The sequence below is a fragment of the Delphinapterus leucas genome, chromosome 9, assembly GCF_059928025.1.
Source record: "Delphinapterus leucas isolate spDelLeu-1000000601 "Yukka" chromosome 9, BTC_Dleu_Yukka2, whole genome shotgun sequence".
NCBI classification, from domain to species: Eukaryota; Metazoa; Chordata; class Mammalia; order Artiodactyla; family Monodontidae; genus Delphinapterus; species Delphinapterus leucas.
This window is the reverse complement of record NC_143137.1, coordinates 69078744-69103776: the sequence shown is the minus strand read 5'-3', so window position 1 is coordinate 69103776 and position 25033 is coordinate 69078744. Positions and strand designations below refer to the sequence as shown.

The 25033-nt window shown below is 37.2% G+C and overlaps 2 protein-coding genes across 2 annotated transcripts in view; one reads left to right on the top strand and one right to left on the bottom strand.

The window, feature by feature from the left end:
- Window positions 1–14322, top strand: part of ANKMY2 (ankyrin repeat and MYND domain containing 2) — a 35199-nt gene extending 20877 nt beyond the window's left edge. Inside the window, exons 5-10 of the mRNA XM_022587498.3 lie at window positions 586–746; window positions 4829–5043; window positions 5836–5971; window positions 10072–10200; window positions 11239–11368; window positions 13109–14322. Coding sequence (XP_022443206.1) covers window positions 586–746; window positions 4829–5043; window positions 5836–5971; window positions 10072–10200; window positions 11239–11368; window positions 13109–13293 — 956 coding nt within the window. The 3' untranslated portion in view covers window positions 13294–14322. The remainder of the gene's footprint in view (window positions 1–585; window positions 747–4828; window positions 5044–5835; window positions 5972–10071; window positions 10201–11238; window positions 11369–13108) is intronic.
- A 6405-nt stretch (window positions 14323–20727) lies between these two features.
- LRRC72 (leucine rich repeat containing 72) overlaps window positions 20728–25033 on the bottom strand; it is a 41634-nt gene continuing 37328 nt past the window's right edge. Inside the window, exons 8-9 of the mRNA XM_022590042.2 lie at window positions 22432–22459; window positions 20728–21449 (exon numbers count right to left, since the gene is read on the bottom strand). Of these exons, the coding sequence (XP_022445750.1) occupies window positions 21284–21449; window positions 22432–22459 (194 nt within the window). The 3' untranslated portion in view covers window positions 20728–21283. The remainder of the gene's footprint in view (window positions 21450–22431; window positions 22460–25033) is intronic.

Sequence of the window (25033 nt, the reverse complement as noted above, 5' to 3'; positions counted from 1 at the left end):
TTAGGGAAGAATGAATATCATTTGTGTAGGGGTGGAAGAAGAGACATTTAAATTACAAGCAACTTTTATTAAACATTTAGGGTCAATTTTAAGTTGAACGTTGCTTTTTTGTTGTTGTTATCCACATAATCTTCTCATGTATTGTGAATTCTGTGTCTTTAAAAGGAGATTATTTCTTGGGCTTCCCTGGTGGCGCAGTGGTTGAGAGTCCGCCTGCCGATGCAGGGGACAAGGGTTGGTGCTCCGATCCGGGAAGATCCCACATGCCGCGGAGCGGCTGGGCCCGTGAGCCACGGCCGCTGAGCCTGCGCGTCCGGACCCTGTGCTCCGCAACGGGAGAGGCCACGGCAGTGAGAGGCCCGCGTACCGCAAAAAAAAAAAAAAGATTATTTCTTGATCACAAAGCATGCTTATAGATGTTCCCCAGAACATTTTCCCTCTCCTCCTCCCCCTGTACTCTCCTTTCCTACAAATTGAAGATGTTGATGCATGTTTACTTCAGAAAACAGAGTAACATAATAAAAAAATGGAAAATGTCTTATTTTGAATAATGAAATTATATATTTCCAATTTTTCTATTAAAAGGTCAACATGATTGTGTGACTATAATCAACAATTTCTTTCCTCGAGAGAAACTGGATTATTACACTAAACCACAGGGACTGGATAAAGAGCCGAGGCTGCCCCCGAAGTTGGCAAGCCCCCTGCACAAAATTATCACCACAACAAATCTGCATCCTGTCAAGGTACTGTAACGTCTACTGTATTTGCTTTCTATTCAAATATTGCTTCAGAATTTAAACGGCTCTTAGTACATAGGATCATAATTGTCTTGGGCTGCTTTTTGTTGATGTAAAGCTTGTGATAGACTCTCTTGTTCACTTGATACAGTGAAGGAGTGCTGTCGTTTGAAACCTAGAAGAGTGAGGGACACAGCCTAGAGCAAGAGGAAAAGCTAGGCAGAGAGATGGGTTCAGCCGAAGCCTAGCTTCCACCTCATCTCACAGTGAGCTCCGGATCATTAATGGCTCCAGAGAGGCAAGGGAGCCAGGCTTTCATATGTCAGTCTGTAATTGGCTGAGGTCTGTCCCCAGAGGGAAAGGACAGCTTCCCAGATAGTGACAAGTGAGGTGGCTGTCTTTGGATGAAGAAAGTTCCCTGAGGAAGGAGGCAGCTCGAAGCCCACAGCAGCCAACAATCCAGCAGCAGGGACCTGGTACACAGGCCTGGTAAAGAGAATCTGGGTGGGGAACCAACAGCATCTACTACGCTAATTATCCTTCCAGGAAATGTTCTGAAATGTAACAATGAACACACTTTTTTTTTCATGCAAGTAGGTATTTGATGCATTTAAGTGATACACTTCTTCTAGTAAATAGTCAAATCACACAGATTTTCAAACTCAGTAGACCAACCCGGAAGTTCAAATGGCTTAACTGGGAAACTTCAAGGGCTATTGTGAACTATTTCCACTGCTATTTTCTTCATGTTTTATATATGACCTTTGTGTTTCTTTATAAACTGATTGTTTTTTTTAAATTGATCCAAATTAATATTATTTTTTCAGTGAGTCATCACATAAAACTCCATGTGTGCAACAATGATGCTGTCCTTTTTCAAACTTCAATGTCTACCATATGTCTTCATTCATAATGGTATAGATTTGATAGTAATTCAGAGCTGTTTGGTGAGCAAGACAGTATGTTGGGTCAAAAATTGAAGTTTTCCCTTAATACAAAGTGTTAATGTAGTGAAATAGACTTCCTTTGTCTGTTACAGAAGAATCTGGAATATACTTATTGTCATTAAAATAAGTGGACAGCTCTCATAAAGTAACTCTTTTGAAAACTAACACTCAAGTTCCAAATTGTATATAATCTTATTACTTTATTGCTACATCCCTTTGCATATGGTCTTTGAAGCTCGAGGAACAAACAAATCAAAAAATACCTTTCATGTGGTCCTTCACCCAAATTAATTTTCTGGACCATCTAGAGAGATGACAGACTAGCGGATCCTTTCTCATACAACAGACAAGTGGTATCTATTCTGTTTTTATTTTTCAAAACTCAAATGTTTTACTTAACATTCTGAAAGAACCGCTAGAGGCAACACTTATGACCCTAATCGGACAAAAAGGAAATTGAGTCATGAATCAGGTGTTTGTGTTTCTAGTGGAGATTTTATAGGACTTAGAATTTAACCTCTAAAAAATATTTAGCCTCTTCTGTTTCAGTCTTTCTTTCCCTCCCAGCACACACAGGAAAGAACTCCTGTAAACAGTGACTCCCCCTCCGTGGCACTTCTTCTATTAGGAGTGGAGCAAGCTGGAGTGGGAAGACAGGATTTTTCCCAGGGATACAGTATTTCTCAATGTAGAGAACGTGTGTGGTTTTACAAGGCCCTTGTCATTCCCCCTCTAGCCTGAGCATTACAGAATATTCTGGGTTTGACTGATTTGAAGAAGTTTCCTGTATGTATCTGATTCACTGTGTCTTATATCTGTGTCCACCCTTTGAGATTGCAGTAATCTCAATTATTGTGATAATTGAGTCTATGGAGTAATTTTTGATGTTTGCACAGAACCTAGTTTCTCAGGGTTAAATATCCTAAGAATTACTGTACCTCCAATTATCTTTAAAGGCACATATTTTGAGTAAATTTGATTAGGGGTATATTTATACAGACAAATTGTAAAGGTGTATAAACTAAAATAGCCTACATTGTATTTTTTAGAGCACTTGGTCTTATAAGAGAGACTATTCTATGATTATAGTACCTTCCTTCAGACCACACCTTGCTTTTTGTACGTATAAATAGTCTATTCCCTTGAAAACCTTTCTTTTATCCATACTTTAGATAAAAGCTGCCCAGTGGCTTTTGTGGTGGCCCGTTTTCATTGCTTTACCCCTTTTCAAGCTGGCACAGGTCTTCATAGGGCTTATTATAAAAAAGTAACTAATAGCCACTCTACCAAATCAAAGACCTTTTAAAATGAGCACAGCACAACACTCGATCCAACAGTGCACCTTTTTGCTGCATTGTACCTAACACAGATACATTTGCATGGAGGTTAAGGGGCTGCTATAGCAATAAGGATGTTTGCTTTCAACAGGGACTTGGGGAATTGTGCTAATGCCCAGAATACAGAGATTATAATGGAGAAAAACACAGTCACAGGAAAAATGACAATAGAGTTTAGCAGAGTCTGTAATTGATTAGGAAACAGATGTGTGCAAGTGATTCTATCTTTTGATTATTAACATGATTTTTAAGCCCAGAATTTATTTATTCCTCTTCAGTAATTAATGATTCCCTTTATAATAAATATATTATTTTATAATGCTGCAGAGATTAAAGGAAGGAAACTAATTCAAATATTATTATTTTGTGTGCAGCTATGTAAATGCTTCAGTGAGCTCACTGTTGAGCTGTGGGTATAAATCATTTTTTATTGTGTGTACTGCATATTATAAAATAAAGTCTAATGTCTTAAACAAAGAAAAATCAATCATTAATCTGGGTTCTATTTGGGATTTTTTAAAGAATTCTTACATGTAAGTTTAGATCCTATCCTTTGATTACAAATGCTGTATACAAAATATTGAGCAAACAGCTTCAATTGATTGCAGTTGACAGCAGAAATATAAACAGGTAATTAATGATATGTATTACGGTAGGGAAAGTTTTCAGCAAACTTTTTGTTACCAATAAGGATTCTGATTATACTTATTTCATGAAGTCTAATAATTTGTTATTGAGTGCTATATTTTAAGTAAAATACTAGGTTATATATCAATTTAGTAGTGTCAAAAATAAGTAAAAAATCTTAATTTAACAAGAACATTTAATATATGTTAAATTTTCAAGTAGGAAGCTCAGCATGGGTTTTACTTAAGTTAACAAATTATCTTCATGTCTAAAGAAAAGGATCTAATTCATGAAATCTGCCACCTGTTGTTTCCTAAGATTACCTGGGACAGGTATTTAGCTGTAACACATCAGTTAACAAATACTGAATGAACTTCTGCTCTGAGAATACAACTGTGCCTATGTTACACACATGTTTACATTACTGTATCTCACTATGGATTTTTACAGCTGTCCTATGAAAGCCTACCACAACCAATAAAGAAAAAATAAATACTCCTTATTACACTAAATTTGGGCTTAATCTGGGCATATATGGGAAGTGTGGGACTCATAATGCATCAGATTGGATAACTCTCTTAGAATCCCTTTTTAAAGCTATTTTTGCTTTCTGCTTTGACCTATTCGCATTGGTGATTAGAAGCATATTAGGAAAATTTCCAAAGAGAAATGTAGTCAATCAGTAAGTAATACACCTTTTATTTTTAGACTTCTTGTCAGTAAAAATCTTCATTTCCTTATAATTAACAAGAATGAATGAGAATTGTGGTTTTCCTAGCCATGAAATCCTAACAGTAATGTTAACTAAAAGTAGTGATTGCTCTGTTAGTTGATTCTATATATAAAAGGTGTACAAATATGCCATGCTTATCTTTAGTGAAAGTGCTTTTAACAGAGATAGTGAAATCATGATTCCTACTGGCCAACTAACACCCTAGTTTAGCTGGATGGCAAATCACTCGATAACTGATACACAGAATTCAAGAGATTCCATAATGTCAGGGTCCTTCTGTATTAGTTTTACAACTTGATCAGTGGCAATTTGCATTCTAATTTAAATTAACACAGTAAATATGTGACCATAAGAAAGACTTTATTTGGTAATCAAAACTGACTACCTAATTTGCACATGGAAAATCTCTCAATGAATTTCTAAGCTCACTGGGATTTCTTCTAGATTGTGATGCTTATAAATGAGAATCCTCTGCTGGCAGAAGCAGCAGCTCTGAATAAATGCTACAAGGTGATGGATTTGATTTGTGAGAAATGTATGAAGCAAAGAGACATGAATGAAGTACTGGCTATGAAAATGCATTACATCAGCTGTATCTTTCAGAAATGTATTAACTTCTTAAAAGACGGAGAGAATAAATTGGACACTCTGATCAAAAGGTACTGTTTTTTCCCATGTCATGTATAAAGTACACTCAAATGGATAATGTTCCATTATATGAGATCGCATTATGGATTTAAAAATTAAACATTTTAGCAGCAGATGTTAATGTTGAGATCACATTTCATCTGTAAGAAACAAGGGGCACTCATAACTAAATTGATTATTCCATTCTGTACTCTTTACAACAGTGCTTTTGTTATCCCCAATTATAGGTGAGAAATCTGAAGTTTGGAGATGTTAAATATCATGTGTAAAATCATACAGCTAGAAAGCAGCCCAAGTCCAAATTTGAGGATAGGAGTGCTTATGCCATAATTGCTGCTCTGGATTCACAGTGGCGCTCAATGTATCTCTGTTTCTGTACCCGGGAGAGCTGTGTGTTACCCTTGTTCTCTGACCCCTGGGGGTCAAATTCTCCGATAGTTTTACTAAGAAAAGAGAACTAAGTCAGAAGGGTGTGACTCAATGAGAGTTTTCATTCTTTGTACAAATAACTGACATGGTAATAAGTAACTAGCTAATCTGATAACAGTGTTTGTATGTTTTATGTCAGGGGTTACTTTTATAAATACATCTCTGAGCCCCTAAACCTCATAAGGCCTAGCCTAATGTGCAGGTAGAGCAGCAATCTGAATTGAGTCTATCCTCATGATGTGAAGACCCAATGAAAATCTTACGCTGCAAAGAAGAAACTACTCAAAGTTCATGGGTTCAGCTGGGAGGAAATGCTTAGTAATTCAACTCCTTTAAAAAGTAACTCTAGTTACTTTTTAAAAAATATCTTTCAGCTTGTTAAAAGGCCGACCTTCTGATGGCTTTCCAATATATCAAGAAAAGATCATTAGAGAAAGTATCAGAAAATTTCCTTACTGTGAAGCTACACTCCTCCAGCAGCTGGTGCGAAGCATTGCTCCTGTTGAAATTGTAAGGCTCTTCGCAACTAAGTTAACTCTATCAGTAAGACCTAATCACCGTATTTTGTACAATTAAATTCATGTTCTCTTTAGCATTACTTATTTATTTGATAAAGACTTAATTCTTTATTATTTTAGAAAAATTTCAGAAGCGAACATGGAGATAGGTTTGCCTGTTAACACTGTTTCTGTTTATCCATTTCCCCTCTCTCAATCCTCTTCTTCCATTTATATGGTTCATGGTTTAATAAACAGTATATCCTTATGTCAGAATATAGATAGTTACAGTGGATACGTACATTTTTAATGCCTCTGTGAAACCTTAACGGTGGGTACACATCCACTATGTAATATAGATCCACACTTGTTCAGGTGTAGTGTGTGAAAAACCAGTACAAAATCCCATACTAGATGAAAGTAAGAATTGAATGTCTGCATTGATGGTTTCCTGTCAGGGGATGTGAGAGGATAAGTCATGAGAAGGCTCATTGTGTGTCCTGCTAAACAATCTCAAAGGATGTCCCAGCTTCTTATGTTCTACCTTAATGCCTCTGATCTTATAAATTTTCCATACGTTAAAAAAAAATCTATTTATACTTGCCAGTTATGGGAAGTAAATTTTAACTTTATTATCTATTCTTTAAATTATTTACTGCCCTTTTGTCATATATTTATTTAAGTAGTATGAAAGACACTCCCTGCCTTCCCTATTTTGAATAGCTTTCAGTTTACCTTATCTACACCAGTTATGCTTTATGCATTTCAACCAAATCCTTTATCAGCCTTTGTCTATTAGGCAAGAAACTGATCCTGACACTATTCCCATGCCTGGTTTCCTCCCTCCATCTGGCAATGTTGGTTCTTCTCTGCCTTCTCTAGGCTGTTATATCATTCTCAGTCTGAAAAATCAGGACTAAAAATGGGTTCCAGGTGTTCCTTTATACATTGACTTAACCGACTCAGAACCATGGAAGAAGAAAGACCTAAGCAGACAAGATGATCTCATGAAGTTCATGCACTGATTTATTCCTGAGAGCTCTCCATGATTTCACATAGAGATTCTTTCCCCTTGCTCTTTAATATGCTTGGCTATTTGGTGTTTAAGCTTTTGGAAGATTAAAGTTAGCAAATTATGAGGGTGGTGTATCAATTATGAATGTGTTTTGGCTGTGCATATCAAACTCCAGCCAACTATGAATTAAACAGATAAGGGTTTATTTATTCTCATATGCTCAGAAGCCCAAAGGCAGGCAGACCAGATCTGGTACAGTAGCTCAGAAGTGGACTGGGGACCCAAACACTTTCCTATTTTTCCACCCGATATTCTTTAGCCATACAGATTATCATACACATGCTTATGACCTCAGAGTTGCAAGGCATCTCATGCTCTTCCTCCAAGCTCACATTCCTGTCCTAGGCAGACAAGCAAAGGAAATTGGTCTGTAGCTGGAAAACATAAGCTCTCCCTGAAACGCATGCTGACCTGTGCTCTTAGTGGCACAGGTGGAAGTGAGTATTTTGGAGAAATGGGTATTCTGGGGAAATGCTTTTGGCTGGTCTGAACACTGCTGCTCTGACAAAATTGTTTCTGTTAGTAAGGAGTTGGGGGAATGGCTATCAGAGAAGCAATTAATAGTGGCTGCTGTGGGATATTTCCAGCACTAACAAGTGTAGCTGACATTGTACCTTCAAGGGAGAAAACAGAAAAAGTAAAACTAGCAGCCTGGAGTATTTTTTAAAAAGACAAAGCAGGTCAGTGTAAGGCTCAACAATCCATTTTAACCCTGTATCATAAAATAATGTAGTTAGAGTGTATGGTGTGTGATTGATATTTATCCTAGTGATCTGAGCCATCAATAAAAAGATAGTATTTATTTAATGCAATTTAGAAAAATTTCTCTCTTTAAACATTTTTGTTCTTTAAGAGTTACATATTCTGCTCTCTGGAAAACTTTATTTATCTGCAATGCTTGTGGTTGTGAGTGTCCCAGATAGCCACTGTTTACTGCCTAATGGCTTCCGGTATCCTGCAAGTTCAAAAGCCTCTGAAGCAGTGTTAAGCTTGTCCCGTGACACGGTGGTTCTCATGGCTGGCTGCCACGAGGGTCCCCTATGGTACTTTCTGACAGTGCTGATGCCTGGGCCCTCATGGAGGGGTTTTGATTCCCTCTGCCTACTGTGGAACTCTGGCTTCCACCTGTGACAGAATTCAGCAGGAAGTGTGAGGCATGGCTACACTTAAGAAATGCTGCTCCAGCATTGTAACAGATGATAACTGTTAAAGATATTTTGCTTTCTCAATTGACAGTGTGTATTTTAACATCTGGAAGGCTAGCTAATGTCTCTGATTTTATAGGATACATTGAATAAAGCATCCTGTTCGTTTTTAGGCTGAATATCTTCTATAGGTGGAGCTCTGGTGCCTAAACAGATTCTTATTTAACAAAGTAGATGACAAGATTTTGCACAGCAAGAAAGAATTCTTGTCATTCAACTGTGACAAGAAAGATTTCATGTGGTTACTCTACTGTACCGTCAATTTTTTTCTGAAGCAATAGTTCACATTAACAGACATACTTCTAGCAAAAAATCCTTTAGTTTTACCTCCGGTTACATCTGTGAGAATGTCATTGCTTTCTGACTCCCACAAAAGTCCTATTGTGGGGGAGATTTTGAACATGCCTCAGTCACTTTTACAAAAAAAAAAAAAAATGTAATTGTTGTAAAATCTGTTGAATATATCATACTCTGTGGGCCAGACTGTTGTCTGATCAAATACTCTACTTTTAAGGCAGAATAATTTTATAGATTAATAAGTGTTCATTGTAACATTTAAGTACCAGTAATTCTCAAACTTTTAGTATGTTTCAGAATTACCTGTAATAATGCAGGTACATGGACCACATCCTTAGAGATTCTAATTTAGAAAGTATAGATCAATCTGAATTTTTAACAAGTTCTCTTCTGAGCACAACTGCCATAGACATTCATTCCTTATGAAATTATTAACTTATATCTAGTATCTGAGGTTTTATTTCACTATTTTTTTCTCACTGTTATACTATCTTCATTCCAAAAGAGAATTCTCAGCCCTTGAATGTGAAAGGAAACTCACTCATCATTTGTTTTCAGGAGAAGTAAGGCGGTTTTCAAAATGAGTACAGTGTAAAACAATGTTCCACGGTGGTATTTGTAAAGCTCTGTTGTGTACAATTGATAAGATAATATTAAAACAAATAAACTTAGGAAGAAAAGGCAAATGCAAATGAAAATTTAAATTATGAAAATTGGCAAAACTTTAGTTGGGAATAAAGAAGCAAATTGGAAAAACTCAGAAACAACTGTTTTGAGTAGGTAAGACAGCTGGATACCCTGTAATTGCTCTAAATAGGTCTTAATAGTATTATGCTAGGCTGATAAACATTCAAATAGGTCTTAATAGCATTATCCCAGGCAGATAAATATTTGCCCTTATAATTTCCCATGTAAAAAAATTTCATAAATCCTCTTCAGCAAGCCATTCTGATTTTCAGTAGCCATATGATAATTTTCATATTTTTGGTCTTTCTTAATACCCTAATGCAATCACATCTATGTCTTTTTAATTTTAAGAGTTTGGAACATTTCAGTAATAAAGATGATAATTTTTAACTATTAGAATTGCAGACCAGCATCAAGTAAATAGTTTAAAGTCTTTAAAACATTTAAATTGCACTAAACTTTTAAGAATTAAGATAAACATTTGTGATGTGCCCTATAAATTGTCCCTCAAAATATGTATATTGTCTTAATTCTCAGAAGGAAATTCCACTCTGAGCTCATTGTCATATATCTGAAATCTTTGTGTGCTTACTGAATAATCCTAATTGAAAAAATACTTTTATTCTAGAATAAGGCCAGTTTTTTTCTCTCTGAATATTTGGATACATGACTTACCTGCCATGTACTTTGTATAGAAAAAGGCGTACTCAGAAAGGCATCTATCATTTTGTCATAGTCTGTGCAGTCTCTCGCCTTAATAATTTTGTCTCTTGTTCTTGACATGTCTTCTCTGTAGTCTTTCAATGGTGATTTCAGAGGTTTTTTTCCTCCTCTTCTAACCCACTGTAGGGTTCTGATCCCACTGCATTCTCGGTACTTACCCAAGCCATCACTGGTCAGGTGGGTTTCGTGGATGTTGAATTTTGCACCACCTGTGGAGAAAAAGGAGCAAGTAAAAGATGCTCAGTGTGCAAAATGGTAAGAATGAAGTTCTTTTCAGTTCATTGACATCTGGTTTACATTTCATCCAAATTGATAATTCAGTTTTAATATTCTGTAAATATAATAGTTGATGTCTGTTTTCTAATAAATTCTAATCCATTAGATATAAAGTATTGCATCTAATATTTTAAAATAGTTTTGGAAGAGAACTACAGGATAAATGTAGTTCTGTGCCCTCTCTACCTTCTGTCAAACTCCCAGGCTGCCCAACTTCTATGCTGACTATCCCCAAAAAGGAAAGAATATGAATGAATGAATCAATATAAGAAAACAAGAGAAAAATTTTACATAGGGGACTGAGACTGGTGCAGATATGAGAACCTACAATGGAACAGTTCTAAATATGCAGTCTTAAATCTTCTGATGTTGACTTTAACTACAATCTCTTCATCAACTCTTCCTTGTAAAACTACAACTCCTTTCTGACTGTCACCAATCTTTAAGCTTTCTGGATTACTACCCATTTCTGTCAGAATTATCTTTATAAAGGGCATATCTGAATGGGTTCTTCTTCTCACATACAAATGTCACCCACATGCATGCGTCTATACATTCACTTTACCCTATAGATTATGTTAATTTCCTCTTGTTTTTTAAGGTTGAAATTCTTCAGCATATTCTTCTGTAACCTATCGTATTCTGCTATAACCTACTTCTCCAGTTTCATTTCCTTTAATTACTTACTTCTCTGAGCCTCAGTTTCCTTATGTGTGAAATCGGGCTAGAGTTGTGAGAATTAAATGTGACCATCTATATTGATTAACTATTGCCACATGTAAAAACACTCTAAAATATTTTACTTAAAACAACAATCATTTATTTTTTCTCTCATGTCTGGGGTTGGCTGGGGCACTTGTGTTCCATGTGTTTCTCATCCTCCTTGGACCAGCAGGAGGTCCTTTAAAATAAAGCATAGAAAAGTTAACGTTTTTACAGCACAGTACTTGGTTGAATGTCATAATTGAAAAATTATGCGATTACACCTCTTGAAAATAAACGTACAATTGCCTTCAGGTAATATATTGCGATCAAACCTGCCAGAAAACACATTGGTTTGCACATAAGAAAATCTGTAAGAGTCTCAAGGACATTTATGAGAAGCAACAGTTGGAGGCTGCCAAAGAAAAGAGTGAAGAGGAGAACCGTAAGTGTATAAAAACCAAGATCATACTGTTGGTCAGTGGGGAAAGGAAGGATCAATGATATTAACACAGGACACACAGGAACTGAGTCTTCTCAGGGGACCAAGGAAGCTTGGGGTTAACCAACATAAGGATCACGCTTAAATGTATCCCTGTTTTGAGTCCCTGGAATAATGTACAAGACTGTAGTCAGCCTAGCTATCACTAGAAAATGAAAGACATAAAATTCTGAGGATGGGACTTCCCAGGTGGCGCAGTGGTTAGGAATCTGCCTGCCAGTGCAGGGGACACGTGTTCGTACCCTGGTCCGGGAAGGTCCCACATGCCGCGGAGCAACTAAGCCCGTGGGCCACAACTACTGAGCCTGTGCTCTAGAGCCCACGAGCCACAACTACTGAGCCCGTGTGCCACAACTACTGAGCCCGCGCGCCTAGAGCCTGTGCTCCACAACAAGAGAAGCCACTGCAATGAGAAGCCCTCACACTGCAACGAAGAGTAGCCCCCACTCACCACAACTAGAGAAGGCCCGCACACAGCAACAACGACCCAATGCAGCCCAAAATAAATAAATTTAATTAAATTTAAAAAAAAGATTCTGAGGAATATCATTTATTCCACATTCTATGTTATGACTTATGAGACTGCCCTGGAACCATGCACTCTTAACGAGTTGTTACTTATATTTTGTTCACAAAGGATTTTAAGGTCTTTGAATATGAAAATAATTAAATTTCCCCTAATGGCTACCCAAAAATGTTAAGGTCGGAAGCCTTTAAATTTCTTAACTATGAAACTTCAGGTGAAATTACAGAGTAAATCTATAAATTACAAATTAACTTGAACAAATTAAATTTCTACAAGTGTGAGGGCAGTGAGTTCCATATTATTTTTCCTCTCCCTCCCTCCTGAAGTATATGACTCATTTTCATCAGGAACAGTGAGTTGCTTGAGCAATGATTCATATATTGGAGAAGAGAACCGCCCACACTACCCAGAGGATATATAGCACATTCTGGGGAGTGATAGTTTGAAAACACTGCCCAGGTGATTCTAACACTAAGCACGTCCATCTCCACCCCTCAAGGGACTGTGTCCACTTTACCACCTGGTGGAGAAACACTACTAGTGGGAACGGATGATTGGTACAAAGCTGAATTCATACAAAATTAAATTTTTAGAAATAAATTGTTAAGAGAATAGTCAGACTTTCTGACTGCTGTGCGTTCTCCTGTTTTCTGAACCAAACTTGTATATCCTTTATGTTGACAGGTACTAGAGAAGCCATATGGGAGGACAGTCAGTAGAATGGGAACTCCTGGTTGTTAGACATCAGCCCGTATCACACACCATTCTACACCTTTATTCTCCACAAATGTAGGATAGGCTCTATTATGCCCCACTTTATGGATAAGGAAACAGCCTTGTACGGGCAGTTACCTAACCAAGCACGTCAAGCTAACTCATGGCAAAACTGTATTCGAGTGTGGATTTTGCCAGTCAGCAATCCTGATTTCAAGGCCTGAGTTCAGATGCCAGTTCTGTTCTTTTCCTAGTGGTGCAACTATGAGCAAGTTAACAAACCCTCTCTTCTCAGTTTCTCCATTTGTGAGAAATCATAATAGAGATAACACTTGGCCTCATGGTTGTTACGAGGATTAAATGATTGGATACACGTAAAGTACTTAGAAGAGTGTCCAGCACACGGCAGGAACAAAATGACTCACTTTTTTTCTTTTTATCAGATGGCAAACTTAATGTCAATTCTAACTGTGTTAATGAAGAGCAGCCGGAGGCTGAAACAGGAATCTCCCAGGACGACTGCAATCCTAAAGATTCTGTGGAAGGGGAGAGAGAATCTCTTCAGAGTGATGCTGGGCTGGAATGCTTACAGGATGCTCCTGTAGGTCCACAGCAGTCCGAGGAGTAAGAGCCGGAGCAAGTGCCAGTGTGGACAGTCCTCACCCTGGCAGGCAGCTGGAAAACTCACGAGACTGTCCTCCTTGCCTCCACACCTGCATGGCACTGTGGCAGGATTCCACTTTTCATAGAATACGTGCTCTCCAGCAAAGCTCTGTCTACCAAGCCCTAATTTCCTACTGATTCTGTTCAATAATTGGTCACATATTCCTAGGGAGAAAAATTTTTTTCCAAAATATAGGAGAAACATTTCTATTCCCTGAGGCAGGCCTCCCAGCAGTTGTTCTCAAAGGAAAATAAATCTCCTTTTAAAGAAGAAATATAGGTTTTAGGGAACAAAGAGGCAAGCAGAACAGTTGTAGGAAAGAGGAGATTTTCAGGAAAGAAAAATTTTATAGCCATAGAGATGGGTAGTTAAAAGAATCATAACATATGTAAATAAAATGCATATAAATAGCATTTACAATAGTGAAGTTCTACTTATTAAGGTGCAATGAAGATATCGGGATATATGTAGAGCTGATTCACTTTGTTATAAAGCAGAAACTAACACATCATCGTAAAGCAATTATACTCCAATAAAGATGTTAAAAAAAAAAGATGCAATGAAATGAAGAAAAGCTACATGTTAAAGGATCTTTGCCATAGTTCAGCTAATTGTAGTTTTTCTATAGAATTTATCCTGAGCAGCCTGAACTTTATATAGTTCCTGCAGTGGTGTTTTATCTACAGTCTTTGTACCTTCAGAAATGTCAAATCCCCCAGGAGGAACTAAGGCATAGCCACAGTTATCTCAGCATGTGCATTTAAAAAGATGTCTGACGAAACTGTCAATTAAACAAAGGCTAAACATACTGTGTCCACAATTATAAAACTAACTCATGTGCCATCTTCCACTTGAAAGGCTTTTACCTTCCTGTAAGCTTTTCATGTGGCTCTTCCTGTCCACAAACTGATTTGTAACTGTCACTTATAGACTGTCCTGGCATCAGTTTTTAGTGTCTGAGTATTTAAATAAAGCTAGAGTATGAGATCTGAAGATAGTGCTGTGTTTCAAAGTTTCTTGTGTTGATTTGTAAAATAAATTGTGCCTGCTGATATAGCCACCTCACATCTTGTTTCATAGTGTTTTGCTGTCGAGGGTGGCAAATATTAAAGAAATACTAGAGAACTTAAAATATTTTAGGAAACTTAGCAAATACTGGAGAACACAGTATAATTATTTTAATATTCACAATTACAAATCAAAATGACTAGAATTCTCACCTCACTTCACTGATTAGATTTTTCTGTCTTGCTGCTTTTCCTCTTCCTTACACTCAGTTACTTTTCTCCCAGTGCCAGCACATACATCTTCTGCACACTCTGTACCATGCTGCTCTAGGAAGACTTCATGTGAGTAAATCACAGTTAAGTGTTAAGTGGGTAGGAATTCTACAGGCAGATTTTACCTGAACTTGTCAATCATGACGAGACTCCCTTCACTCATCAAGGTACCTCAATCTACGCACTGATAAACATTTATCTTTGACCAGAAAAATAGTCCTCCCAGGCCTTCCTCTTCCACAAGTATGTTTTTTAACCTGAGTTCCCTGATTCTAATTATTTTCTGGGTGTGTGGTATTATCATGGTCCCTGTCTTTGGATAGCATGGAAGGTTATGAAACAGCAGAAGGGAATAGGAAAGTCAAGAGATGAGGCAACGTAGAGGTAATTTTCCCTTCATTGAAATGAATGCTAATATGAATCAGAACTCTTAACACAGCTACAACTGGCATTAATAGTAACTTTCCAATTGGACAAAGAGAACTTTAGATATAAGCCATGTCAATATCAAAATTTCCATGGATGTATTTCAAGAAAGGGGTGGTCAGAAGAGGGGTTTAAGAGAAATGAGGTTGGTTCTCATTATACTCCCTTCCTTTGTCATAAATAACCAAAAATAGATGTTTCCATTGTAACACCATCAAAACAGGTGTTACCCGTTTTTTTGTTTTTCAATATGCCATCAAGAAACTTTTCTCAAACAAAAATAGACCTAAAGGATAAGAATAGCCTTACTATTCCAATATGTCTTATACTTAGAGCAGATGTAATAGAATATTAAATTAGCCAGTGGGTTTATTAGGAAATTGGATTCTGCTTTTTGATCCAATAGGTGGTAATAATAGCTACCACTGAAAGTTACTGTATCCCTGAAGTTATCTTGTTTAATATTCACAACAACCCCATGAAGTAGACTTTATTTTTATCCCCATAACACAGATAAGGAGGTTAAAGTCTAAAGAGGTCTACTAATGTATCCAAAATTACAGAACTGGAACTCAACAAGGTCTGCAGTTTTGACTACAACATTGTACACTCTTAATATGTTACCATCACTGTAGTTTCTCTGCAGATGTAAGATAATAATAGAGCTCTGAAGACAAGCCATTATTTTACAGGATGTGGTAGATAATCCCTAGGCTCTTAAAAAGATGAGTGATTTTAGTCATCATGATGTATATGAGTTTACTTGAGTTTTAATATTATTGGATATTAAACTTAATAGAAATTCTTAAAGTAGATGTTCTTGCAGTGTTTTTATCTTCTCAGGATCATCTCCCCTGCTTCTGAAGCAAATCATTCCCCTTCTTGAGCGGGAGGTAGATGTCTTCCAGTTCTCATGGTTTACAACTAGGCCAATAAGGATACTTTTCAGAAATTTTACATTCCTGAAGCCAAAGAGGGAGGATGTTTGTTTGTTTGTTTCTCCCTTGGGACAATTATAAATTACAGGGATTCAGTTCCAGAGCTGCTAGAGCTGACATGTAGAGGTACCTGAGAGAATGTAGCCACTGAGCGGACACAGACAAGAGAGGGATGAAAGGAGGGGAAAATGTTGAGTCCACTGGGCTCCGCACTGGGTTTATGGGGTTTGGTTACATGAGCAAATTTCTCATCTGGCTTTCTATAAATCAGAAACAAAGAATCAGTAATACATCTTGTGACAACTAGAAAACAAATGGGATCAAATTTCAAAAGTTAAATATGTGTAAATATAACAAAGGAAAATGAAGGCACATAAATTAAAATTTTTGAGATTTATATGCTCTTAGAAAAAGTACAAAGGCACATCAAGTTTTGGATTGGATTATAGTTATTTTGGTTGGAAAAGAAGCTCAGTACAAGGTGTTTTTGCACCTCTTTACTGATGTTTATTTTGGAAAACCTCCTATTTGCTTGAAATTGTATAGAGATTAATGCATGCTTATGTAAATTAAGATGATATTAAAGCATCATTTGCATAGATGAAAAGCAAGATCTTAATTTCAGAAAAAGCAAATTTCTTCTCATAATAATTACTTTAGCAGATAAACAGGAGATTCTGCCCCCACCCCCGCCAAAAGGTGGCTCTTAGCCTAGTTTCTATGGCCTTTAAGGACTAAGTTCTAGTTTTATAAATCAATAAAGGCATCTTTTTAAATGGTGATCTTAATTTGTCTAGAATAAATCGGGTAGCTGTGTAACTGATCAATTCAGGGCAATGTAGCTATAGCGCTAGTTCATCAACTCACATAAACCTACCTAACCGCAAGATGATTCCAAATGGACAAGATTTAAATGTGGAAAAAATTATCAATTTCAGAAGAAACCATGAAAAAATTCTTAATGACTTTGGCATGAAGAAGATCTTCCTAAATGTGACACTAAACTCAGAAGCCACAAAAGGAAACAAATTCAACTACATTTAAAAAAAAAAAAAAATCTGAACACTTCTGCTTCTGGGAAGATGGAGTAGACATACTTTTCCTTATTCCTTGTACGAAGTGAAACTAAAAACCCTAAACATTATATATAAAACAATCAGAAGAGGGCAGATTGGCTAGGCCCCTCAGGATCCAGGCAATGACCCTTTGTTTTTTTCTCTGGGCTTTTTTTTTGCCTCATATATAGCAGATTTGAGGCGGAAGAAGCCAGCAACATGGAAGCACCAACAACTACAGACAAAAATAAGCTCCAGTAGACAAATGCCTGCTCTGTGGATTTGGGACTCAAAACTGAAACATCATATCATACCTAAATTTCAAGTCTACACCAGCCTGCCCTACAAATTTTGGACTTGCCAGCCTCCACAATGCCATGAGGCAATTCCTTAAAATAACTTGCTCTCTCTATATATGCATGCACCCAATTGATTCTGTTCCTCTGAAGAACCCTAACAGACCAGGTGTCCTAGTTTGAGCTGCTAAAACAAATTACCGTAGATTAGGGTTGTTGAAACGGGAAACATTTATTTCTCACAGTTCTGGAGGCTGGAAGTTCGAGATCTGGGTACCAGCATGGTCAAGTTCTTGGTGAGTGTCCTATTCCTGGTTTACAGAGGGCCACCTTGCTGTGTCCTCATATGTCAGAAAAGGCAGGCTAGCTCTCTGGCCCCTTAGAAGCGTGCTAATCCCATTCATGAGATTCCACCCTCATGACCTTATTACCTCCCCAAGACCTTACCTCCAAGTACTATTACATTGGGAATTAGATTTCAATGTAAAAATGTTGAGGGGACACAAACATTCGGTCTATGATGGTAGGTATAGTTCCTAAGGGGCACAAATGCTCTTTAACAACGCAGAGGTTAGGACTCTCCTCGATATCCAAGTATAACTTCCCAATCAGTCCTCCATATTGTCAGTTTCACATCTGTGGATTCAACCAGCTGTGGAGCGTGTAGTACTGTGCTACATATTTATTTTTAAAAATCTGCACGTGAGTGGACCCGAGTAGTTCAAACCCAAGTTGTTCAAGGGTCACCTCTAACAGCCGACATGTATTGAGCACTTGCTTTGAGAAAGCCACTTTACCTGTTACATACATGATCTAACTTAATCCTTGAGACTCTATGAAGTAACTATTATTATTATTTTAAATAAGAGGAAATCAAAGCCTAGAGATTAACTAACTTGTCCAAGTAACATAACTGGTAAGTGGAAGAGCTAAGCTAGATGTGTCTGATTCCAGAGCCTCAGCTTGAAACCACCACCCTCCACTAACCTATGTATCAGTGTTTTCTGTTTCTTAGCTATAAGATCATCTGATGGATCCTGAAATAAATGTGCTTTCACTTGAGCCTATTTGAATGGGTCTTTGTTGTTTAAAACTAAGAACTTAATTAAAAACACCCTCTCAACTGTGTGTTCAATTTTGGTAGAGTTTTAGATTACTTAAGTAAGGATCGTATCTTCTGTTGTGTGCTTTTCTGCAAATGGTATTTAATATAATGTTTTCCAATCATGGCCACTAGTAGCCCTTCTTTCTTGAACAAAAAGTGCCTAGTATTGAGGAGTGCATTTTAAAGCAAATCTTTTTCTTCATACAGATGAGATATATTTCCATTAGTTCTCTAAAAAGGATATTAAGTAAAATTTGTTAGCCATATGTTTGTAATTGGAATAAATTGTTCATCCTTTTCAGTAACTGTGGGATTAAAAATAAAATATCAGGGCTTTCCTGGTGGCGCAGTGGTTGAGAATCTGCCTGCCAATGCAGGGGACACGGTTTTGATCCCTGGTTCAGGAAGATCCCACATGCCACGGAGCAACCAAGCCCGTGCGCCACAACTACTGAGCCTGCGCGCTAGAGCCCGCGAGCCACAACTACTGAGCCTGCATGCCACAACTACTGAAGCCTGTGTGCCACAACTACTGAAGCCCGCGCGCCTAGAGCCCATCCTCCGCAACAAGAGAAGCCACTGCAATGAGAAGCCCGTGCACTGCAACAAAGAGTAGCCCCTGCTCACCACAACTAGAGAAGGCCCACACGCATCAACAAAGACCCAACTCAGCCAAAAATAAATAAATTTATAAAATAAAATAAAATATCAGACTACACATTCTTTTTCTATTCTTTTAGTGGTTAACCTGGAGATTACAATATCGCATCCTCAATTTACTGCAATCTAATTAAAAATTAATACTGCTTAGGCAGTTTATGAGCCATCTTAAATCTGAGCCAACATATACCATTTCCATCATGAAATGGATTGTTGCTTTACCTGCCCAACATTATTGCTTGGTGGGTCTAATGGTACTCAGTTCAGGATGAGTTCAATTCAGGCTCCCAGTTCTAGAATGAATGCAGTAGCATGCCTAGAAACTACTATTTGACCAGTAACTAGCTCTCTGCTGCCGTATGACCCTTGAAGACGTCACTGTGATACCTCTCAGCTTGACAGGGGCTTCACAAGGCATGCTTGCTTACAACAAATACTTCTAGCACCATGGATTAGGCTGGGTTATTGTATTACTAATCTATTACTATGTAGTAAATTACCCCAAAATTTATCAGCTTGAAGCATCAATAAGCATTATCTCATACAGTTTCTGCAGCCAGAAATAGAAGCAGCTTAATGGGGTGGTTCTGGCTTGGGGTTTCTCAGGAGGGTGCTGTGAAGCTTTTAGCCAGGGCTGCAGTCATCTGTGGCTTAAACTGGATCTAGAAGATCTGCTTGCAAGGTAGTTAACTGGGTCTGGAGGATGGCTTGCAACTCACTTGGTTGTTGGCAGGAGACTTAGTTCCTTATTTGCTTCTGGAAGTAGGCCTCAGTTCCTCACCACATGGATCTCTCCAGAGGACTGTGTAAGCGTCCTCATGATGTGGCAGCTGGCTTCCTGCAGAATAAGTGACAAGGAGAGAGAGGAAGAGACGACTTTGATTCTTTCTATGACCTAATCTTGGAAGCAACACACCATCATTTTTCCTTAATATCAGCCACTCACCTACATCAATACCTAACTTTTTCTTCTCCTCAGCTGCAACCTTCTGCCAGGGACCATACCGGACTTTGCAGATTCTGGCTGTGCACAGAATCACAAGTGCCCACAGGGGGAAGGAGATCACAGATTCTCAGTGACAGTTCACTACTCCCTCTAGGGTTTTCATCTCTTGCTTGTTTTGATTTCAGCCCCACTTCTCCAGTGTGTCTGTGGTACAGTGTGATGCTGTCTAGGCACCAACAGATAAGGGGAAATGTCCCTCTGCTTTTTTTTTTTTTTTGCAGTACACGGGCCTCTGACTGTTGTGGCCTCTCCCGTTGCAGAGCACAGGCTCCGGACGCGCAGGCTCAGCAGCCATGGCTCACGGGCCCAGCCGCTCCACAGCATGTGGGATCTTCCCGGACTGGGGCACGAACCCGTGTCCCCTGCATCGGCAGGCGGACTCTCAACCACTGCGCCACCAGGGAAGCCCCGGGAAGCCCCCTTCTGCTTTTTATAAGCTTTAGGTCTAGCGCTTTAGCTTAGCTGGTGAAGATCAGCAATGCGTTTTGGGTTACCTTACATGTCCGGTTTTGTGTCTCAGCACAAGGCAACTGCTGAAAGCTTTTCTGTTTTCCCTTCCCTCTAGCAGAGTGCTTTGGTGTAGGCCAACCACAGATCATAAACCCACACCCAGAACTGGCATGTGCCTCCAAAGGTGAGAGTGAAAGTCATATAATATGGTGTAGTCATACAATGGAATACTATACAGCAATGAGAACAACGGCATTATTGCTGTTGGCAACAACATGGTCAATTTTACAATTTTATAATGTTGAGTAAAAGAAGCCAGAAAAAAATAATTCAACTTCTATGATTCCATTTATATGCCTTTCAAAAACAGACACAATAAATATATGGTTTAGAAATCAGGAGGATGGGTGGATAGTAACAGGTCATTGGACTGGTAACAGGAATGAGGAGGTTTTTAGAGTGCTGGTAAGGTTCCATTTCTTGATCTAGGATGCCTGTTACATGAACATGTTCATTTTTGGAAATATTTTTGAGCAAAACACTTATGACTTGTATACAATTCTATATACATGTTTTACTTCAAAAGAAATAAGATAAAATGTAGGAATTATTTTTCCTTGGTGTTTCTGTTTACATTCAAATGTTTCAAATAATACCACAATAAATATATAATATGCTAATCACAGAAAAGTTTAATGTATAACTGAAAACTACTAGGATTTCTAGAAACCCCAAGGATTATCTCAGTGTAACTGTGAGCATTTGGACAGGTTCTGTGTCTTTCTCTTCAAGGTATTTTTCCTCTCGTGTTGGAACTGTGTCCCAGTTCAGAGAGGTAATAGCCATTGCCGATCGCTTCAAGGACCTTACAAAAACAGCATCTTCTGGGTCATCAAACATAGTTCTGAAAAAATGGCAATTTTGTCAGAAAAAAAATCAGTTAGACCAATGTTTAATTTAAGTGAATCAGTGCCATATTTTTCGTTTATCTGTAGTGTAGTACCACTGACAAATAACTTTTGGGCCCTACTGACAAATGACTTTCAGGACAAGTAACACCATTTTTATTGTATATATTGTTTATTTTAAAAATAGAGTGAATATATTTGGGATCAGCTATAATAGGTCTCACATATTCAAGCATTCATATTTCAAATCAGTGGTTAAATGAAATGATTAAAAAATATATAGAGATATCATATGCATATTAGTATCTTATGTACATTTTATTGAAAAGTTATTATAACTTTTAATTATAATTATTATTAATAATAGTTAATTACTATATAACTCTATATTATACTATATTTTGTAAAAGTGCTTGGAGATACTGTTTTTCAAGACTGAATCCAAAGAAAAAATTCCTAAGTACAATATTAAAACAGAATGATGATTTTAAAATTCATCAATATTCATAAATTTAATGTTTTTCATAGTTTTATGAACTATTTCTTTTGAAAATGTAAATTCCAGTGAATATAAAATGTTAATAATTGCTCTCACTGAACATATTTAGGGGAACAGTAAACAAAGAAGTAAAGACCTTCATTTACAATATCAGGTAATTCTTAAGGTTTTTTTATGCTTACTTTCAAGATTTTGTCTTTTTCTTTTTTAACTTTTTTGTCTAACTTCTCCCTCCACCTCACCCCACATTTTCATTTATTTTAGGTTATAATAATAATATTAAAAAATCTAAATATGTCAAATATGAACACATAGTTTGAACTCATATATCCCAGGAAGACAGCAATTTTTCTGATCTATGAAGAGTTAGTCATTTTTTTAACCCATTAAAATCCATTTTTGGAAATGGGAATAATCTAGGGAATCAACACGATTATGAAATAATCTGGTAAGAAAAGTAAAGTTTAAAAATCACTTACTTGTCTACATTATTCGCAAATGCAAAGTCTAAAAGAAAAATTCTAAATTAGTATTTTTCAAATGTTTAGTCAACATTTTAAAACAATGAAATAATGCTATAAAGGAAAAAGTCTAGAGCATAGCTCTCTGGTTTTTGAGCAATCATTTAGATAAATAGTTCAATCGGTCAAAATTGCCGTGATACCTAACCTCAAACTCAAATTTTCTTTCAGATATAGTGCCTTAGGTGTGTCTAAGGTTTTAAGACAAATTCTTTAATACAATACACGTCTCAAAACTCTGAAAACAAAATGCTCAATCAATTTAGTTACCAACGGAATCCAAATGGAAATTTTTATAATTAAGATACTCAGTCTCATGTGCGGAAACGGATCCGTTTTCTTTTTTCAGATAGGCACATGCATCTGTAAATGGACTAATAGACCAAATGAGGAAAAAATATTTAGGGCAGTTTAAACCTCTTGGATTCTTGGCATTAACTTCAAAGACACAAAATAAACAAATCCTAGATCACAAGAATCTACATCTTACCTAGCTTTGGAGCTCAAAGGCTAGCCCTCAAAGCTTGGATTTCTTATGGTATTTTCTAGAGACTGTCATTACTTTGTTTATTCCTCTCCAGAAGGCCCAGTGCCAGGCTAGTGATGGAATGTACCAGCACCTGTTGGGCCAGCAAAGCCCACAGTCTGAGCTCTTGCCAACTCACAGGCAGCAGGGAGCACACAGCCTCTGCCTTAGGAGAGGGGTTCAAGGCATCTTTCCCTTCACAAGTGGCTAACCCAAGTCTCCCATGTCTTTTTTCATCTCCCCAGATTCTTTCTATGTTTTTAATTACAAAAAGCTCACATTTTACTTTTGATGAATATAAACAAGAAAATAGTAAAAAGTGAAATCTCCCTTTGACCTGTCCAATTCCTTATATCAGAAGTATCACCGTTAAGAGTTTTGTATGTATGCCTCCAGCCCGCTATGTGCGTATGCACGTGCACTCACGCACATACATATACACAAAGATTTGTTTGCTGACGAAATTCTAATTTTGTCATTCTGCATTATATTACTCCACAACATATTTCTTTGTACTCAAAATATACCATGGAATGATTCTAAATCCAATTGTTCATATTGTATGGATGTGCCATAAGCTAACATTCTGAGTGACCATTTAGATTTTCTGTTTTTCTATTACAAAAAGTTTCAATTAGCACTTTACACATATATTTTTGTTCATGTGTGCAAATAATTCTGTAGGAGACAGATTTCAAATTTAATTGCTGTGTTGAATGTGTTGCACATTTTATATATGGGTGGATACTGTCATACTGCCATATGACCTTCCAAGAAAGTTGAATCAGTTTACCCTGGTTCAACTTTCTTGGAAGAGTATGAGTTATGCTCTTTTCTCCCCTCAACTTCACCAACCTTTTCAGTGTTTACCTACCTGCAGGATGAAAATGGTATCTCATTGTTTTAATTTGCACTTACTTGCTCACTAGTGAGGCTGATTGTTAGACATCACATTTTTTTCCTTCTATAAATGTCCGTATCTTTTGTGACTAGTTTTCAAATTGATTTATAGGAGTCCTTCGAGATAATGGGCATTAACTTTTCCTATTGTATGTATTGCAAATATTTCTTCCAATTGTGTCTTTTAATTTTGTTCCTGAAATTTGAAGAAACTTCAAGTTGTCCTTGCTTCTCAATCTATTTGGAATACAATTGATTTCTTTCTCATTTTAGGGTTAAGAATAATAAAATCAAAATGTGGTGTCACAACTGCTTTATAAACATTTTCAAGAATAGTTTATTTCCAACAAAAGAATTCAGAGTCCTAAATGTGCATGTCACAGTAAGAACAAATATAGAAACTATAAAAACTATAAGGCACAAGTTTTAAAAACTTACATAGTGAGTTTTATTAATTTTATTATATATGTTTGGTTTGTAGAAAATGAGGAGATTGATTACGGTCATGCTGCCAATTTGGGGGAGGCTTATAGTCAGCCTGTCTATGAATTAAGAATGTGAATTAAGAAGAAAAAATTTCAAATGCAATGAAATACTCTCCCTATCCTTTCTTCCCTAATTTTGTTTTTGGAGGTTTGATATGAAAGAAATGTAAAGCACTAAAGGTAGCAATCAGCTATCCTCCTCACACCTGAAAAACTCTCTAGCCCTGAAAAACAGATGGGAGTTACCATATATTGCTTGTTACTGGGTGTATTAGCTATTTTTAAGAGTGGAGGTTTTCTATCCCGAGATTCCTTTCCTACCGCAGCATGGCTTACCCCCACTAATCCAGTAAACATTCAGTTTGAGCATTAGCTTTTACATGAACTAAAAGAAAAAACAAGGAAGTGGCTGACCAAGAGAACAGTCCAACTTATCATGCAGTTGATATGTGTCAGATCAGGTGTTGCAATGGTTTGCATATTAAGCATCCTAACAGCCAAAGGAAGATATTACCCCCATTTTAAAAAACAGAAAGGTGAAGCAAATTCATGTCCAAAATAAAAATTGTAATTACTAGCAGAGCTGGTGTTAAAATCCAGGAGAATCTGATCTAAACCTTGTGTTCTTGCCTCTACATTGGTTGTTCTC